This window comes from Narcine bancroftii, chromosome 10 (assembly GCF_036971445.1).
Source record: "Narcine bancroftii isolate sNarBan1 chromosome 10, sNarBan1.hap1, whole genome shotgun sequence".
Classification (NCBI taxonomy): domain Eukaryota; kingdom Metazoa; phylum Chordata; class Chondrichthyes; order Torpediniformes; family Narcinidae; genus Narcine; species Narcine bancroftii.
This window is the reverse complement of record NC_091478.1, coordinates 86,007,926-86,028,669: the sequence shown is the minus strand read 5'-3', so window position 1 is coordinate 86,028,669 and position 20,744 is coordinate 86,007,926. Positions and strand designations below refer to the sequence as shown.

General features: G+C 39.2%; 1 protein-coding gene and 1 long non-coding RNA gene across 4 annotated transcripts in view; one reads left to right on the top strand and one right to left on the bottom strand.

Moving 5' to 3' along the window:
* LOC138744864 (uncharacterized) overlaps positions 1-1,418 on the bottom strand; it is a 10,996-nt gene extending 9,578 nt beyond the window's left edge. The window contains exon 1 of the long non-coding RNA XR_011345821.1: positions 1,106-1,418. This is a non-coding gene — a long non-coding RNA (uncharacterized lncRNA). The remainder of the gene's footprint in view (positions 1-1,105) is intronic.
* On the top strand, positions 1,151-20,744 carry LOC138744863 (uncharacterized protein C16orf78-like). Of its 3 annotated transcripts, none has more exons than XM_069901646.1 (7): positions 1,151-1,335; positions 7,465-7,625; positions 9,036-9,093; positions 10,541-10,681; positions 10,900-11,041; positions 13,427-13,826; positions 20,335-20,744. In XM_069901646.1, the coding sequence occupies exons 1-7, from the start codon at positions 1,201-1,203 to the stop codon at positions 20,483-20,485; spliced, it is 1,188 nt and encodes a 395-aa protein (XP_069757747.1). In that variant the 5' UTR covers positions 1,151-1,200; the 3' UTR covers positions 20,486-20,744. The 3 variants fall into 3 exon arrangements, with proteins under 3 accessions (XP_069757747.1, XP_069757748.1, XP_069757749.1); XM_069901648.1 differs by lacking the exon at positions 7,465-7,625 and adding an exon at positions 8,329-8,409 and having other exon boundaries at positions 1,245-1,335; XM_069901647.1 differs by lacking the exons at positions 7,465-7,625; positions 9,036-9,093 and having other exon boundaries at positions 1,176-1,335.

Sequence of the window (20,744 nt, the reverse complement as noted above, 5' to 3'; positions counted from 1 at the left end):
AGCACCAGTGATCGGGACCATTTTTCGAATCCCGCGCTGTCTATAAGGAGTTTGTACAGCACCAGTGATCGGGACCACTTTTCGAATCCCACGCTGTCTATAAGGAGTTTGTACAGCACCAGTGATCAGGACTACTTTTCGAATCCCACACTGTCTATAAGGAGTTTGTACAGCACCAGTGATCGGAACTACTTTTTGAATCCCGCACTGTCTATAAGGAGTTTGTACAGCATCAGTGATCGGGACTACTTTTCGAATCCTGCACTGTCTATAAGGAGTTTGTACAGCACCAGTGATCGGGACCACTTTTCGAATCCTGCACTGTCTATAAGGAGTTTGTACAGCACCAGTGATCGGGACTACTTTTCGAATCCTGCACTGTCTATAAGGAGTTTGTACAGCACCAGTGATCGGGACCACTTTTCGAATCCTGCACTGTCTATAAGGAGTTTGTACAGCACCAGTGATCGGGACTACTTTTCAAATCCCACACTGTCTATAAGGAGTTTGTACATTCTCCCCGTGTCTGCGTGGGTTTTCCCCAGGGTCTCCAATTGCCTCCCATCGATCAAAACGTACCGGGGTTGTAGGATAATTGGGCGTAAAGGGGCAGCATGGGCTTGTAGGCTGAAAGGGCCTGTTACTGTGCTGTATGCCTAAATATTTTGTAAAGTTAAACTTAAGTTTTAAAAAGTTTAAAAAACTGAAAGCTATGCAGCAGATTAAAAATAACGAGTTGCTCATTTCACACTAGATATTTTTCTCTGAAGGGGTAGTGATTTTTTTAAATCCATTTTCTCGCAAGAAATATTCTCTGAATATTCTCTGAATATTTCTAAGGCATCGATCTTTTTTTAAATAGAGGAAGTGAACGATAACTTGCAGTAGTAGGCAGGATAAAGGTACTATCAGATCAGTCATGATCCTTCTGGATGGTGGGGGCAAGAGGTCCACTCCAACCTGTAATTCAACTATTTGTACTGAAAACTGCAAGTTTTTTACAAATTTTATCAGTCAAGCACTTTTTTCCCCCAGTCCTTTCTGAGCCGGGGAAGTTTCTTCCAGGAACAGAAAGAGGAGCCAACGGCAACTGAACTGGGCTCACCTTTCCTCCCCGCGAGTTCGCACTCAAATGGGCACCGGCTCCAAACAAAGTGCGGATCCCGGGGCAGCCGCCACGGTCACAGCGGGGTCGTCACAATGGGCTCACGGGTGGAAAGTTGCAACATTTCTCCGCAGGAGAAGATGGTGGAAATGGGTGGTTCTTACCCAGACTGGATCGACGGCAAGAACGCACGAGTTCTGAAAGTCAACAACGAGAGGGAGAAATATCAGGTGAGGGGGACCTTGGAAAGCGAAGCTTCAGAACAGTGTCCCAACCTTCTGACTGATGCCATGACCAGCAGTGATTGCGAATACATTCTTCTGGGATAAATTCCAATGCAGGACCACGGGTGAAGGACGTAATATTCCCACCCCCTCGCCTTAAGTTTCACTCCCACCCCTATTAGCCTTCAAAGGATACCTTCACACATCCATCTCGGCTTGAAGGCTCATCCATCCACCACTAGCAGGAAAACAGTTCATTTTAAGAATAATACATAACAGTAAGCTTTCACTGACCCCTCTGGGAAAACATAAGAGATTAGAAAAATATACTTTTTTAATATTTTATTTCCATGACTCACACAAATCCAAAACAATATATTTCTCAAAATTGAGTCCATTTCCCCACCACCCTCTCCCTTCCCTCCCATACCCTAATACCACAAGGAAAAGATGATGTAAATTAAACAAATGTAAAGAACCAAAAGTCTATAGAGTCAGACCCTTAAAGGAACCAAATATAAACCCAAAGTAACATAAAGCAAAATTTAAAAAATATGAAACAAAAGAACGTCATCTGCACCACGACCCACTTCATTTACCTTAATCGTTCCACTATGAGTACGGATTTTTACCTTTCTTCTATTTAGAAGGGGCGTAACTATATCTGTATACCGAATGTTGCAGATAAGAATGTGTCAATTAGGTATGATTAAATCAGTGGTTCTCCACCTTTTCCTTTCCACTCACATTCTTTGGCTTGGCTTCGCGGACGAAGATTTATGGAGGGGTAATGTCCATGTCAGCTGCAGGCTCGATTGTGGCTGACAAGTCCGATGCGGGACAGGCAGACACGGTTGCAGCGGTTGCAAGGGAAAATTGGTGGGTTGGGGTTGGGTGTTGGGTTTTCCCTCCTTTGTCTTTTGTCAGTGAGGTGGGCTCTGCGGTCTTCTTCAAAGGAGGTTGCTGCCCACCGAACTGTGAGGTGCCAAAATGCACGGTTTGAGGCGATATCAGCCCACTGGCGGTGGTCAATGTGGCAGGCACCAAGAGATTTCTTTAAGCAGTCCTTGTACCTCTTCTTTGGTGCACCTCTGTCTCAGTGGCCAGTGGAAAGCTCGCCATATAACATGATCTTGGGAAGGCGATGGTCCTCCATTCTGGAGACGTGACCTACCCAGCGCAGTTGGATCTTCAGCAGCGTGGATTCAATGCTGTCGGCCTCTGCCATCTCGAGTACTTCGATGTTGGAGATGAAGTTGCTCCAATGAATGTTGAGGATGGAGCGGAGACAACGCTGGTGGAAGCGTTCTAGGAGCCATAGGTGATGCCGGTAGAGGACCCATGATTCGGAGCCGAACAGGAGTGTGGGTATGACAACGGCTCTGTATACGCTAATCTTTGTGAGGTTTTTCAGTTGGTTGTTTTTCCAGACTCTTTTGTGTAGTCTTCCAAAGGTGCTATTTGCCTTGGCGAGTCTGTTGTCTATCTCGTTGTCGATCCTTGCATCCGATGAAATGGTGCAGCCGAGATAGGTAAACTGGTTGACCATTTTGAGTTTTTTGTGTCCGATGGAGATGTGGGGGGGCTGGTAGTCATGGTGGGGAGCTGGCTGATGGAGGACCACCGTTTTCTTCACGCTGACTTCCAGGCCAAACATTTTGGCAGTTTCCGCATACCCCTCCACCTTTTTCTTTCCACTCACATACCACTTTAAATATTCCCTATGCCTGAGGTGCTCTGTGATTAGTAAGGGATTGCTTAAGATGCTGTGTGGATGGAAATAAAAAGGTGGGAAGCCACTGTTTTCATCATACCTCACTGACTCGTTATGGGCAGTTTCATAACTCCAAGGGAAATGGACCAATGACGATTTTTCTCAAGCAAAATATTTCAGTAATAATTGAGTCTAGAGAAGTGATTCTCAACCTTTCCTTCCCACTCACATACCACCTTAAGCAATCCCTTACTAATCACAGAAGTAATCCTTATGCCATCGGTTCTCTGTGATTAGTAAGGGATTGCTTAAGGTGGTATGTGAGTGGAAAGAAAAAGGTGGTGAATCACTGCCTTAAATTGTACATGATTTTCTCCAGGGGAATACATCTCTGTGTTCCATTGTATAATGTTTTGTTGGGAGTCCAAGTTCCATATGACCACTATACACTTCCTGGCTACTGACAAGATGACCTTCACAAACTGAATTTGGTATCTGGACAGTTTAAAACTCATATCCATAATTTTTCCTAGAAGTTACAATTCCAGATCCTGTGGAAAATCCACCTTTGTAAATCTTTTAAGAATGTCTGCTAGGTCCTCCCAGAAGGATCTCACCTTTGTACACAGCCAGGTTGAATGGTTAAAGGTTCCAATCTTCACACCACACCTGAAGCTCATTTCCGAAATTTCTGGTTTCGATTATTGTGGTTTTTGTGGTCTGAAGTACAATTGATACAAAAAATTGAATTGCACCAACCTATACCTGGCATTAATAACTGCTGTCATGCTGTCCAAACATTAGTCTGACCAGCACCATTCATGGATTGTTGTGCCCAAGTCCGACTCCCACCTTTCCTTCAACTTGTGTAAACTCGGCTTCAGATCCTCACTTTGGAATAGGAGATACATCATAGAGAAGAACATGTGTATTCCCCTTTTGAATTAGAATCTCCATGTCACTACACATAGGGTGGGCCAGAGATGGTCACAAATGATCCCTTACGAAAGATCTTAACTGGAAATAGCAGAAGAAAGTTTCACTGGACAAATCTTATTTATTTCTTAATTGTTCGAATGACATAAGCTGTCCTTGCTCATAACAACCCTTGATACACCTGATCTCCTTCTGGCACCAGGTGTCCAGGATCTTATTATCCAGAGTCATGGGTATTAATTTATTCTGGCTCAAGGGTGCTTTATGAGATATCCCAACCTTTATTCCATTACATTGATTTATTTTTTGCCATGTCTGAATTATATGTTTTAATATGGGGTTATTTGTTTTCTTTGATATCAATTTTGTGTTCCATTTATATATAAACTCTCCTGCTATCACTTCTCCTACCACATGTAGTCCAATTTGTGCCTCAAAGAGTGAGGCAATGAACCTCCACTGGGCCACCCAATAATATTTTTTAAAATCTGGCAATTTCAGGTCTCCCAATTTATAATCTTGTCAGTTTTTCCATGGATATTCTAGCCACTTTATCATTCCATAAGAACTTTCTAACTTTCTGGTTGAACATCTTAAAGAAGCCCTGGGGCAACAGAATGGGCAAGGTCTGAAATAGATATTGTAGTCTTGGCATCACCTTCATTATAATGCAACTAACCCTGCCCACCAAAGTGGGCAGGTTCTCCATCTACCAAGATCTTTCTCAATTTTCTGGAGCAAAGGGAGATAATTGAATTTATATAAATTACTCAAATCCTTATCTACGTTTAACTCCAAATATTTAATACCCTCTTAAGGCCATTTATACTGACTCCCTTGTTGGTACTGTCTGTAATCTCCCTTTGTCAAGGGCATGATTTCACTTTTATCCAAATTTATATTGTTCCCAGAGATCTTGCTATAACCTTCCAGTGTGGTCCACAGCCTGGCCAACAATCCCCCCGGGTCAGTCAAATATACTAGCACATCATCCTCAAGTAAATTGAATTTGTACTACTCCTGGCCCACTTTGAACCCCTTTATTTCTCCTGCTTCTGCCAGCAGTTTAATAGCTAATATAAACAACACTGGGAACAGTGGGAAACCCTACCTACTGGATCTACCCAGTGGGAACAACTGGAGATATCTGCCCGTTTGCAATAATTTTAGCTCGGTGTTTATGGTACAGCATTTTTACCCAATTAATAAATGATTGTCCCAATCCAAATTTCTCCAGTACTTTGAACAGTAAGTCCCACTCCAGTCTGTCAAAGGCTTTCTCCTCATCCAAAGCCAAGGCCACATTTGGATCCATCCCCAACTCTTCCAGATGCACTATATTGAGTAATCTGCATTTGTTTTCTGCTGATTGTCTCTTTTGAATAAATCCAGCTTGGTCTGGATTTGTCAACCTCCGCAAATATTGCACCAATCTATTGGCCAATGCTTTTGCTATAATTTTATAATCTGCATTTAATAATGAAATGGGTCTATAGGAGGAGGGATTCAATAGGATCACCATAATAATTGCTGTTGAGAAAGACTCTGGGAGGGTATGTATCTCTACTGTCTGATCCACCACCTTCATAAGAAAGGGCATTAAGAGATCTTTGAACTCTTTCTAAAATTCAGTGATTTGTTGCCCTGCAATTAGCCCAAAGCTTTCTCAATCTCCTCTCTAAAGAATGGAACACTTAACCCCTCTCATTCATCCTGATCCAAATTTGGTAATTCGAATGTAAGCAAGAAATCCCCCGCTGATTCTGATTTATACAGTTCTTTATAAAAATTTCAAAATGTTTCATTTACCTTCTTTGATAATTGTGAAATTTTGCCTCCCCCTGTTTGAATCGGATTGATTGTTCTTGAGACCTCTTCCACTCTCACCTGCCTAGATGAGACTTTATGGCCCTTTCCCCCAGCTCATATTATTGTTATCTAGATCTTAAAATCTTAAAATGCATTGTATTGTATTTGATTTTTTGTCTATCAAATTCTTGTATTTTTCCTCAGAACCCGATCTTTTATAGTCTTTTTCCAATTGGGTTATTTCCTGTACCAAGTTATTTATCTCTTTCATATACCCATTTTTGATACACTTGATATATTTCATTATTTGGCCCTTTAAACAAGCCTTTAGTGTGTCCCATAATAGGAAACTATTGGTAAAAGGGCGACAGTTCATCTCACAGAACAAATTCCATTTTTCCCAACAGCAATGAGTTAAGGTGCCATCTATATGCTGTGGCCTGCTTATTTAGCATTATGATGGATAGAATCAAGGGTAAATGGTCAAACAGTAACCAAGCCATGTACTCGGCCTCCACTAGCCTACCCTCCAATTGGGCTGATGCCAAAAATAAATCAATTCCGGTGCAGGAATTGTGTTGTCTCGAGAAAAAGAAGTAATCCCTTTCTTGGATTCAGCCTTCTCCAGACATCTATTAAATTTACCTCTTTCATAAAGGCCAGGGTAGATTAGCTGTACTGGCCCCTGTTACTTTCCCCACTGACTTATCCATGACCAGATCCAGACAAAAGTTAAAATTCCCTCCCAATCAAAACATTTTCATACCCCTTTGTTACCTTCAGGAATATATCTTGTTTGATTTGTTCATCGTCAAAATTTGGGGCATATATATTCATAAGTGTCCATGATTCAGAAAATATTTGACAATGGATCATCATAAATCTTAGAAAGAAATACTTGAACAGTTTAAAACATGTAAATTTTTCATTTCATTTATGATCAAGCAGGTGCACTAACATTTTCAGATATTGATGACAATGTAGTGAATTAGGGGACAACTTTTCTATCATTGTGTTGGTGTATGCTTACAATGTTCAGGTCAATAGAGACAAACAACTCGAAGAGCAATGGCAATTTTCTTGACAAACTAGACCAGTTATGTTCTGATTCAGAAAGCCTCTGTCCTCTCTGCTTGTTACCCTGAGGAGCCACCATTCTGCAAAACACTGCATCCCTCATTAACCAGTGGCCTTATTTCTTTGTTGCTTTTTACATCCTCCTGATATACATCCAGAAGAACAATGCAATTGATCAGTGTGCTTTGGATAGAAAAAGAGTCTTCATGTTAGACCAAAATGTTAACTTGCATTCTCTCCCTTTAGATGCCGCATCTATTATGCATTACATGTATTTTTATTTATATTAATTCCTTGGTTACTCTTTTGTAAATAATGTCCTGTCTGCAGTTCAAGAAACTTGCATAAAAATATCACACTGACACACTTGGAAATATCCAACAAGCACTGATTGATATTGACTGGTTCAAATCACACCGATGAAAAAATCCAATGAGGAACAAGAATGAAAACAATAATAATACATCAGCAGGTATCAAAGAGAAACTATCAAACTCACACTCACCCCGAATTTGCACTGAACAATCAAATATTCCCCTTCAGAACTCCTAAAAATCAAGCAAAAAAACAAGAAACATAAAAACAAATTTACCCCACAGCATGGAGGTCCTAAGATTGCTTGGAATCGGCAGAATCATCAATTGGGCCGAGGGATACAACAACTCCACAGGGAATGCTGCTGTCGGAGAGCAGCAGCAATCATCAAAGACCCGCATCATCCAGCACATGCTCTGTTCTTGCTGCTGCCATCGAGAAAAAGGTATCGGGGGCACGAGACTCGCACCATCAGGTTCTGGAACAGCAGCTCCCCCTCCACCATCAGACTCTTCAACAACCAACTCAATCAGGGTCTCATTTAAGGACTCTTACTGTGCACTTTATTGATTTTCTCTTTGTTCTCTCTGTATTGGAGTCAGTTTGTTTCCATTTGTTATCTGTTTACAGTTCTTTGTTTGTTTACATGTTTACACCGTGTATAGTTTTTTTTTGCACTACCAATTAGTGGTATTTCTGCCACACCTGCAGGAAAAAGGAATCTCAGGGTTGTTCGTGATAACATGTATGTACTCTGACAATAAATATGAAATGTGAAATACAAAGATTAGATCTCATTGGGGAGATGAATGGGGATAGTACGTGAGAGGGGATAGGACATATTACAAGATGTCTTGATGTTCAGAGCTACGAAGTAGAGGTGAGAAGTGATAAGGGAGACAAAGCAATCTATAAGCTCCTTGAACTTGTTCACTGGTGAAGGAGGGAATGAAGGAAACATGTAAAGGAGAATTCAGATCTTGGTCCTCCAAGAATCTTAAAGATTAGTGTAGGGTTGATGGAGGAGAGGTTCATGCGACAAATCCAGATCAGATGTTAAGAGATGTAAGCTGAGAAGGAGAATATTTAGGCTGGATGATAGTTTTGGAACAGGGATCAAAGATTGAACAACAGTATTGGTTTTACAGAGTAAGATTCAAAGATATCGGATTCTTCTTCATCATTAACCTCTGTCCTAGTTGGATGGGCCTGCAGTGGGATAAGAATGGGTAAGCATACAGCCTTTTTAATTAAGGGAACAGAAAGGGAAAGGTATTACTGAGTGAACCCAACAAACTGCTATCTACATGTTCCCAAAAACTCTCGACTGGCTCCTTGTAAAATTTTTAGCTTCCTGAATGTGGAGGAGTTTTCTCCAGTACCTTACCTTTCAAAGGTATCATATTACAATTCTCCCAGCAACAAGAGTAAATGAATTAGGCTAAGGTTAGCGCCCAAGAGATACTCCCCTATGGATTCATACCTGCTCCTGTAATAGATCAGCTATTAATGTGAAGGGACTTCATAATTCTGTATCCATATAATTGCTTTCAGAGGGGAAAGTGATACTTATATTACCACATCTGGAAAGATAAAACCCTTAATTGCAATTCAGTCTGAAGAGTTGCTTGTACAGTTATTAATTTTGCAAAGTGAACAGTTATATGTGGAAGATGCAGAATAGCCAAAGTAACTACACTAATATACAGAATCATAAAATGGAAATGGAAAATTAAGACAAACTAATATGTGAGAAAGGACACAATGTAACCTTGTGCAGGATGGCAGACAGGTTTTTTTTAAATTAATAGTCTTCTTCTAGAAGCACATATTTTTTTTGTTATATGTTATCCAGCAGGGTTTGTAGATCAATCTCAACAAAGAAGAGGGACCAAAAACAGAAACGAAAGGCCGTAAGTCAATGGGAAAGTGCTGGAATCTATTATTAAGATGGTAGCATTTAAGCAAGTGCAACACATTCAAACCGAATTAACATGGTTTCTGAAAAGGAAATTGCCCTCAAATTTTTAAATAATGTACAGGGTGGATGAAGTGGAAAAAACAGATGTGTGTGTTTGGATTTGATAAAGTTTTTGCACAAGATATGAGCGCATGGAGTTGGAGGTATTATAGTGGTCCACGTCACCCAATTACACCTAATTAACCGACAACCCCCATACCTTTTTTGAAGGGTGGGAAGAAACAGGAGCATCCGGATAGGGGAAACCCACACAGGCACAGGGGAGAACATAAAAACTCCTTACAGACAGCGCTGAATGTGTGGAGAGAGCATGAACATAGAGTGGAGGCCAAGACTGGATGAGCCATGATCTTATTGAAGGGATTATCTGGTTTTGGGATATACTTACTCCTGTTTTTCATATGGTTGGTTATTCTATGGTTGAGCTGCTCTGCCCTGCATCCCTTCCATGGTCAAGGTCCTTTCAAAGGAGAACTTTCAAATTGTCTGCTTGAAACTATGCTTTGAAATATGATGAAATCCGTGACACATATTTGAAAGTTACATCACTCTCTCAACATGTTGATTTATTGGCTGCTGTACCCTTTTGCCAAATGTTTACATTTTGTAGGATCTTTAAAGAATCCCAACCTGCCTGTTCTTATCCATAAAGTGCCACAAATGACCCTTCACAATACAAAGCCTTTTTTTTTTGCTTAATCCCACTTTATAAATAATTTGCTTGATCTGTGCTCCAAACACATACACTTCCTAATGCAACAAAATTATTAAACAAAGCTTCCATTTGGCCTTTCTCCGCTTGAGATCTCTCTAAAACTATATTCCTCCAGGGGCCTGCTCCACTTTAGACACCTGCGACATCAATTCTCAACTCCCCACTGCTATGGAGCATCCAGAAATGAAAAGATTTAAGTGGAAAATAAGGTCATATCACCCGCAGTGAATTTAAAGTTTTCCCCAACGGCCCAACCTCCTGCAAACCACCACTTGTGTCATTTTTAACTTCCAAACTTGTGAGACGCTGTGTTGAAACCCATGGAAACCATAATGTGCCTCCACCAAATTATGGCCCAGCTGAGGTGAAACATATCCTCTCATACTAAAACTGCAACCTAGCTCCTCAGAAACTCATTCAAGAACCAATCATTCAGAGAAGGTGCTCAGGCTTGTTGGTGAGGCATTCCCTTCCCTTTGTTCAACAATAAATAATGATTGACAACACTGTAAAAGAGTTGCCAGCTTTATTGTGCAGGTAAGTGAAAATTGATAAAGCACCATCTTATGAGTTAAAATTTTCACATTAGAGAATCAACAAATGGCATATTGTTATAATTATGCTTTAAATATGTTTGTTGCTTCCCCTTTCTGTCCACTACCAGCTACAGAAAACAACGCAAGCTTTAGATCACATGAATGTCCTGAATGAGCGGTTCAGGAGAATGGAGAAAGAAAAAGTTGAAAGAAATTTGGGAAAATTAAAGGCAATTTCAAATCAGAAGATCCTCAATAACAGACAAAGGGTAAGCAGGAATATTTTGTTTTCTATCAGTTGTTTGGAATGTTATTGTTTCCCTCAAAACTCGGCAAAATGAAAAATTTATCATTTATACAGGTGCTTCATGTTAAAATGGCCTAACAGTATTGACTTAAATCAATCTCCATCTGCACTTTTCTCATAAATAGACCTGGAGGATTGTAAAGGTACGGGAAATAAACAGTAAATTTTTTGTTTTCAAAGTTGCCAGAGAAAGTTGCTCAGACAAAGCTACCAGAGGACCAACCAGTATCAGTAAAGCTATCTTCAGGAGCTGTGAACAGTCAGTTTGGGGACCATCTTCCAAAGTTTGCAAGCTTCCTTCAGAACCCAACAAAAAGGATTGGTAGGAATGGCGAAAATAAATCTTTCAATTTAATTTACTCCTTGTGTAAATACGAAAGTTACAATAGTTAGTGATTCTACTGTGATTACTTCAAGCAATTAAACTACTTGTGGTGATGTTGAAAGGCACAGCTCAGTGACAAAACAAGCTAGCACTGTGCTCAATTCTATAGGTAAGAAAGTCTCAGGTTTACGCAATGTACGTTTAGTAGCTCATCTCGACTGAGTCAGTGATGCATCTCATCTTGCCCTCCTCAGGTTAAAAAAGGGAATATCAAATCAGATTTACACATTTGATCAAAATCCTGTGCTCCATTCTGAGAATGTTCCCCTGTAATTGTCTTGTGACACAATAAAACACAGCAAACATGTGCCATTCAGTGTACTCCATACTCATTCTCTGGGTGATGGAAGTGAGTTGCTTGGTGAAACTATAATTCAGAACCATCTCAGCATTCAAGCATGATGGAGGGGCAGTGAAGAGACGTAAATGATAAAAGGATAAAAACAATAAATGGTCTTTGAAAATGTATCGACTTCAACTATTGTGTCATTCAAAAACTGATAACTGCAGTGTCCAAAACAGAATGATAATTGGGTTGCAAAACGGCACTAGATTCCATCAAGATCCGTCTTCCACCTCACGCAAGTTATCTCAGCTCACTGGCGGCTTTTAAAAGATTTTCAGGTTTTTCACCTCCCATTTTCAGTCTGAGTGTGGTGTTCTCTCACACAAAAGAGGAACATTACCCAAATCTCTGAATTATTTCCAATTAACTTTCTACATACCATGTTCAATCTAATACACCACCATTCAGATGCCTTTATAAACCTTTACTTAGGAGACTGGGGGGGGGGGAAAAACTTTCCACTTTCTCTTCTTTATTCAGATACTGATATAAGGTTGCTCTTCTGTGCTTTCTGAAAGACCTGCTGTCTCTCAGACCTGAAATGATCCAATTCTCAAAGCACAGTCAAAACCAGGGCATTCCATAGATTACTGGCACAATACAGCATTTCCCATTTTTATTCCTCTTTATTCAGATCATTCGTTTGACTTCACGTCTCTCTATTTCATGGATAATGCTGCACAATCTATCCTTCAGGAATGGATTATTTATGTTTTTGCCTAGCCTAAGGGATTGGGGTTATATAAATCAGGATTTTGTTTTTTCTCTTCTTACTGTCTTTGGTGAGGGTGAGGGTGAATATTTGGAGAGTCATTATTTGTGCCCTTCTCCATCTTCAAGTTAATTTTGATCTTTTGATGATATCTCCCATCTCGAGTTGAAGTGCACATGTACACAGAGCAGAAACAACGGCAGAGAAGTGAAGTCAATGCTTTAAATTTGCATCAGTTATGGTTCATGTGCAGTTCTGCCAATGGCTATCTGGTGTCGACAAGTTCCTGTAACTTGCACACAAAACTTGTCTAAACACATTAGTATACAACTAATTCATTGGATGGAAAACTGCATATAAGAGTTGGGAAGTCTGGGTACAGAGATTCTGCTTTGAAGATGAGGCGATATGCCAAGATCGTCCTTAGCCCCTGAGGTGAATGCCAAAGATCTCAGTTATATCTAAAGAAAACTAGAGATTTCCTGATCCAGGTGCTCGATTATCTTCTGTCCCTCAACAAATTTTGACAGTTTATAAAAAATATAATTTTCCTGCTGCTTTATCATGGCAGCTTCCATGCTCCCTAGTTATATTTCAGTGATGGCTGCTCTGTAAGACATTCTGAGGGTGTGTAAATGTAAGTTGTTTCTTTAATATTTAAGAAGCATTGAATTGCTTGAATCTATACATTTACATACTGCAGGTGTACAGGAGATCTGCAATCAGGATCCAGGATTCAGTTTTACATACTAAAGGTGTCAGGTTCTGTCCCTGTCCCCTTTGGATTTATAGCCGCTCAGAAAGGAAACGATGTGTAAAAATGTGACAAAATTTACCTACATTCTAGCTGCTGGTCCCTGCCTGGTAATAGCTGCTTGAAGGTTAGAATTAAGCTCCGAGTCCATCTTTGCTTCCAAATAAGGTCAACGCATGCTCTGATGGCTTTCACTCACTTAGTGAGTGTAGGGATAGGCGCACATCACTGCTGTACCTGAAGTTGTGCCCATGACAGTGAAGGAAAATGGTATAGAAAAGAATGCCTTTAGTTACTTCCTATCAAACTAATATTTACTTTGCTGAAGAAGTATTTATTGAATTCCTGATACTATGTGCTTTCATAGTGTGCTTACAGTTTTATGAAGGAAATGCAAAATACTACAGCCAATGAAGACTGAATGCCATGTCTTCAACGTAATATTGCTAATTATAGGATGTAACTTTCACTCTAATGGAACATTTAGTAACACAAATTATTCTCCTGCAGGACAGTCAACTTTAAAATCTTCAGTACCGTTTAGTAGATTAAGTTTACCAAATAACATGTCAGCCTCTAAGAGCATAAACAGCCCGAACAAGAATCTGAACAGTGTGCCAGGAAGTGTCAATTTCTCCAAACTGAATGAATATAGCACCTCTTATTCACGTTCCAGCCAAATCCCCAGCAACTTTGGCAGTCGTGGAACAATCACAAGTATACCGTCTTTGTCAAAGGTTTTTTCTGCAGGTGGAAACAAGCACATGACTGACTCCCATGAAGCTTTATTCGGATTTATTACCTTGGATAAAAAGCTTAATGAGGTGCTATCAAGGATCACTCATGAGAAGATTAAAGCTCCATCAACAGGCACAGAAACACTGAAACCTGAAGAGGTTCTACGATGCAGGTAAACAAACTGACAGGAGTGACCGTCAAAAAGTGTAAAAAATAAACAAATCATTCAGTCCATTTATCACATACTCTGAGCATATTCATACATCCATGTGAGAATTGGTCAAACCATCCCAACTTGTGGACCATTATTTTTCTTTCCCCGTTTTTGCAAATTATTGGCAAAATCTATTTTCTTCCCAAATCCCAATGTTTATTAATGTCACCTATGCTACGAACAAATTTGCAACTGACAAATATGCATCTTGGCACATATTTTTAACATTGGATGTGCAATATAATATCTTACGTTCGACCTAAATTCATGACTTAAAAGAATACAATTTTTATGAGGGATAAAAACATTAAAGTAGCAATTACAAAAGTATTACCTCTTAATTATAGACAGTTGCAGTGATTAAAAGGAGAGTGGGAAACAGAACACCAGTGAGGAAATCCAAAAGTTTGTTCGAAGCGTTAAAAAAAAGTAATTAAATGTAATGCTATTTGAAGCTTATATATTTTTTATCTGTTAAATGAATTTATCTAATGAATGGTAAGACACCACAGATCAATGGAATGCACAAACATTGGGAACCTGGACAACTCTGTTTTGTGGAAGAAGTGCTGACCACAGGAGGAAATTGAGCTTGGTCTTTGGAGCAACAGTTAACATCTTCAGGATAGATTTAAAAGGGAGCCAGGGACACTTTCTTCACACAGAGGGTGGTGGGTATATGGAATGAGCTGTCAGGAGAAGTGATCGAGGTGGGAACAATGTCATGTTTAAAAGATATTTAGACAGGTGCATAAATAGAAAAAGGTTTAGTTCAGTGGTTTTCAAACTGCCCCCCCTAAACTCACATTCCACCTTAAGCAATCCCTATGCCATAAGTGCTCTGTGATTAGAAAGGTGATTTATGTGAGTGGAAAGAAAAAGTTTGAAAACCTCTACTTTAATCATACCTAATTGACTCGTTATGTGCACGGGTTCATAACGCCAAAGGAAATGGGCCAATTACACTTTTTTTCTTATGCAAAATATTTCAGTAACAATTGGGTCTAGAGCAATGGTTCTCATCCTTTCCCACTCACATACCACCTTAAGCAATCCCTTACAGATCATTGATGGCATAGGGATTGCTTAAGGTGGAATATGAGTTTAGGGGGCACTTTGAAAACCACTGGGGGACATGGGCCATTTGCAGGAAAATGGGCTTAGCTTGGTTGGCTTGGATGAGTTGGGCCGAGGAGTCCAAGCATAGAACTTTATGACTCCGATTCATTGTGAGTCTATTACTGGAGGGGGCTCACTCTATGGATCAGGAGGTGACAGGCAGAGAGGGAATTGGTGACTGACAGACAAACAATCTAAGCAGGTTAGGAGGCCATCTCATTCTTGAACCAGTATTCAGTACTGAGTCATAATTCCCACTGAGCCAGTGTGGCACTTCCTGTAGTCACAGGGGAAAGTGCCAAGAGGGGTGATTAGTGGGAAGGGATAATTGGATGAGGGAGTCACGGAGGGAACAGTCCCTTCAGATGGAGAGGAGAGTGGAAGATGTATCTGGTGGTGGGATCATGTTGTAGGTAATGGAAATTGCAGTGGATAGTGTGTTGGATGCAGAGGCTAGTGGGATGGAAGGCGAGGACAAGGGAATCGTATTCTTGTTGTGTCTTTTGTAAGATTCATCAGCCTTTACCATAGAAGTAGATGCTATTCTCGTCTCAGCAAAAAGGTGGCATAGTTGAAATCATAGATGGCCTAAAAATTCATAGAGAAGAAACTGAATATTACATATATTCAATATATATGTAATATTTTGTGCAGAATGGGAAGCATCCGACATTGCAAAAGAAACTTAGGATGGAAATAGTAGAGATACTGATTGAATTCTTCTGAAGAATAGTGTTGTGATTAGCACCAATGCGATAACAGCGCCAGCAACCTGGGTTCAAATCCAGCGCTGTCTTTAAAAGTTTGTACGTTCTCCCCAGGTCACTGTGGGTTTCCTCCGCCTGCTCCAATTTCTTCCTACATTCCAAAGACATACAGGGTTCATAGGTTAAATAGTCATATGTGCAGCATGGACTCGTGGGCCAGAATGGCCTGTTATCATTCTGTATCTCTACATTTTAAAAATATTAAATTAAAAATCGTGGGTTTCCCAATGAAGAAAACACTGCAAAAATTACTTCATTGTTCAAAAAACTTCTGCAGTGATAAATCCAGAAATGACTGAACAGTGAGTTGAATCATAGTTCATGGGGAAAGTTGTGGAAAAATAATTGGAAACAGAATTAGCACTCACTTGGCTATTTGTGGATTGATTAGAGAAAGCCAGCATGGAGTTGTTAAAGGAAAATTGGGTCCAACTAACTTGACAGAGTTTTTTGATAAAGTAACAGATGTGATATATGAGGGAAATGTGGTTGATGTGGTATGTGTGAATTTTCGCATGATGTTTGATGAAGTACCACATAATAGGCTTGTCATTGAACCTGAAGCCCAAGGAATAAGAAAAATATAGTCCTATGTATGGAATGTTGGTTAAGTTACAGGAGACAGAATAGTGATGAAAGGTTCTTTTTGGAGTGGAAGAAATTAGGCATGGTTCGCGTAGCAGTTAGCGCCACGCTATTACTGCACTAACGACCAAGGTTCATATCTGGTGCTGTCTGTAAGGAGTTTATAAGTTCTCTCTGTGTCTGTGTGGGTTTCCTCCGAAGGCTCCAGTTTCCTCCTGCTCTTCAAAACATACTGGGGTTGTAGGTCAATTGGGATGGACAGGCGGCACAGGCTCGTGGGCTGGAAGGGCCTGTTACTGTGTGGCATTTCTAAATTTAAAAAATTTAAATAAAACATACAATGGAATTCCTCAGTCCCAGTACAACACTGTTGCTTAAAGTACCGTATATATTCACGGAATCGTCGATCCTGTATAATTTTTGGCCAAATATTGGGTGTTTTTGTATGACCTATGCAAAGTCAATCCCCATTTTTTGTCCTGGCTGCCCACCCGTCCAAGCTCCTGACACCCTGATCGTGCCTGCCCATTCAAGCCGCAGATGACCCGGCTGCAGATCCTCGCCCAGACCACCTGCCCTTTGAACTCCCATCCCCCGCCCCCCCTCCCCGCCACCACAGCTGCCCACCACCCAGCTGAGTTTCCAATGCCCCAGCAACAGACGTAGCACCCGGACCCGGCCATCCAAGCTCCCTGACATTCAATGGCTATAATGTTGTTAAATTGTGCTCATTAACCTCAGTGGCTAAACATTCATCAGTGTTGTTGGCCTAAACATGAATTGAAGCTGTTATAAAAGTGTGTGGCTACAAGAACAGGTAAGAGAGAGCAAAGTAGTATTTTTCTAACTCCTGGTAGCATTGCCACCTTGAACTATGCAGGTAATTACTGAGGTCATAAGTTTAACTGGTGAAAAAGTCATCTCTCCATTTTTTGGTCCAAAAAAATTAAACAATTACACGAGTAAATACAATATATTCATGAATTAGGCTTGATGTTCAGGGCACAATTTCCAATTTTGCAGGTTACACAAAACTTGGGAGCATACTGTGAGGAGATTAAAAATTCACACAGATGAAAGTCAACGCTGGGAAATGCAGAAGTGTTACATTATAGTTGGAGAAATGTAAACTACGGACCATAAAAGGGGTACCATAATAGAAGTGGCAGGATTGATTTAAAAAAAAGTGTATCAGGTGCTGAACTTTATGAACAGGGGTCCAGACTTCATAAGCAAGGAAGCTGTGATTTCCCTTTGTGAAATAATGATATGAAAACATCTGGAATAGTCTGTCCAGTCCTGGGCACCATACATTGAGAAAGATGTCAAGGCTTTATACAAATTAGATTGATGAAAATGATTTCCAAGATGAGAAACTTCAGTTAAACTGGATTCATTCTTCTTGGGACAGGGGATTTTAAAAAAGGACAAAGACAGAATACATGCCTCAATGTGACATGTAACAAAACTGATCAACAAAAGGACTATGAGGAAAATCTTTTATATGCATTGAGTGTTTCAGGTGTGGAATGCATTGCCAGAAATAATAATGGAGACAGATTCAATTGTAGGATTCAAAGGGAGCTGAATAATTCTCTGGATGGAAAGAATTTAAAGGTCTTTTGGGAGAGGGCAGGGAGTTAAACTTGCTGGATTCCTTGTATAAGCAGCCAACATAAATAAGACAGACCAAAAGGCCTCTTGTGTTAACTGTTTCATGATTCAATTGTTGAATATCATGAGGAGATTAATTTTTTTTAAAGTTTATTTAAAAATTTTTACCATACAATGCAGTCAATTACAAAATTAAAATTTACAAGTACAAATGTGAATCCAGTATTTACTTCATGATGGTTATTTCCCAACCCCCACGCACCAAGAAAAAAAGTCCAAAGAAAATAGTAGCTATAAAGAAAAAGCAAGAAAAGGAGAAAAAGAAAAGAAGGAAAAGAAAGCAGGATGAATTACTGAAAAGTGGCACACACTCCATGGATCATTAATCGATGTTCTATTTCATTTTCTTTGGAGAAGATCAATGCAGGTCTTGAGGGTTAGGCAGAACACAATTAAAAATTTACTTCTGAAAATAGTAAATATGATGCCAAACTGGTAAAAATATGTCATACTTATTTCTTAAGTTATAGGTAATTTTCTCGAAGGGAATACAATTGTGTATCTCTACATTCCAAAGTGCCATACCTTGATGTGAATCAGATATCCATACAACTGCTATAAATTTTGTAACTCCTGCCAATGCAATTTTAACAAATTCTATAGTTTCAATTTAGATCTTATCCATCCCAGTAATATTACTCAGTAAGAATAATTCTGGGCTTTGTGGAAATTTAATTCCGGAAATTTGCTTTAAAAAAATTCCTAATTGACCCAAAGAGACCTTGTTTTAGAACATAACCAGGTTGAATGTTAAAAAAAAAGTTCCTACCTCTTCACCACATCTAAAACATCACTCTGCTAGGTCTGATTTAATTTCTGTGGCATGAGATATAATTGATGCAAAAAATTATATTGTTCGAATCTATATCTTACATTTATCATGTTTGCCATACTATCCTGACATAGTTCAGATCAGGTTTGCTCATCCATTCTTACATTTAAGTCTGATTCCCATCTCTGCCTAGACTTATGAACGCCTTGTTTGAGGTTCCTATTTGAAGTAAGAGATACATTGCTGAAGTAAAGTGGTGACTCATGGGCAAATTTCTACATCTTTTCAGTTGTCAAGATCTAGTAGACAAAGATGTCCGCAATCTCCAGCTCTATTCATTTTAGCTATCGAACCTCTTGCAGAAGTAATTTGTCAAGATCCAGACATTAAGGGATTTAGGATTAAACAGGAGGAATATAAAATTAATTTATTTGCTGATGACATATTGATATCCTTGACAGAACCAGCAAATACATTACAGAAATTATACTCAAAACTGGAAGATTATGGGAAAGTTTTGGGTTATAAAATAAATTGGGATAAGAGTGAAATTATGCCTCATACAGAAGGATACTATACTCAAAGAGATATTCCATTTAAATGGCCGGCAAATGGGATAAAATACTTAGGAATGCGTATTGATAATAACTTTAAAAATTTCTATAAATTGAATTACTTACCTTTACTCAAAAAGATTGAAGAAGATTTAAACAGATGACCAGCCTTACCCATAACACTAATGGGAAGAGTCAATTGTATTAAAATGAATATATTTCTAAGAGTACAATATCTCTTTCAATCACTGTTCATACCATTATCTCAGAGGTTCTTTCAGGAGTTGAATAAATATGTCAGAAGATTTCTTTGGAAAGGTAAGATGTCGAGAGTCTCTATAGAAAAATTAACTTGGAAATATGAACTTGGAGGCTTAAAAAATTATTATCAAGTGGCTCAAGTGAGATTTCTTACTTTCTTTTTTGAGCAAGGAGATAAACATGCATGGGTGAAGATAGAATTGGAAAGAATAGAAGAGAGAATGACAGAGGACTTTATATATAAATGGGATGTGAAATTACTAACTGGTGAGAGAGAACCCCCTTTGCTAAAACACAATCAATATTTGGTATAAAATAAACAGTGTATTGGAACAAGGAAGGGGCAGGGGGCTTATCACCCAAAACTCCCCTGACTCATAATAGGCTTATACCTTGTACAATGTGCAATCACATTTTTGAAATTTGTACAATTCTCATAAAAGAATCAGGAAGATTGTTATGAGCGGGGACAATTGACATAATTTGAACAATTAATAAATAAATATGGAATTCTTAGCAACACAGTCTTCTGCTATTTTCAAATAATAGCATATCTAAGGGATAAATTGGGCCCAACAATATTTTTACCAAATTGCAGTGGTGTGGAGACTGATTCAAAAGGGAAATACCGAAGATTGATATTGATAGAATGTCTGCCAGTTACAAAACCAAGAGTATGATTTATAATCTTCAGTCAATAATCTGTTCAAACTAACAGTATATATTTTTTTCAGATATTTGCGACTGTCTCGAAACAACATTTCTACCTTGCTGAAGCAGTGTGAAGAATCTGGGTTCCAAGTTGATATTCATCCACATATGAAAGAGTCTGAAGTCAACGTTGATGGGGTTTTTACACGTTCCTACAGTTCTGACACGTTGTAATAGAAGAGTTTTTAATCACATCAATTCATTTTGATTTACCTCTTCTCCTCAGACAACCATATTGTTACTTTGTGATATTTTTGGTGTCCAGAGGAATTAATTGGAATGTGGTTTCTCTGTGTAGTTTAATGTCAATCCCTTGGTTCAGTTGAATTGTACAATTGTCGTGTGACCTGCTTGTAAGAATTGTGTGTGACTGCCAAATTCTTGTTGATTACAGTTCAAATAAATACTCCTGTCATCGGCTTTTACAGATACA

Coding starts and splice junctions, on each gene's coding strand:
- LOC138744863 (XM_069901646.1), top strand. CDS start 1,201: ATGGGCTCACGGGTGGAAAGTTGCAACATTTCTCCGCAGGAGAAGATG. Junction 1,336..7,464: donor ACGAGAGGGAGAAATATCAG/GTGAGGGGGACC, acceptor TTTACCCCACAG/CATGGAGGTCCTAAGATTGC. Junction 9,094..10,540: donor AAAAACAGAAACGAAAGGCC/GTAAGTCAATGG, acceptor GTCCACTACCAG/CTACAGAAAACAACGCAAGC.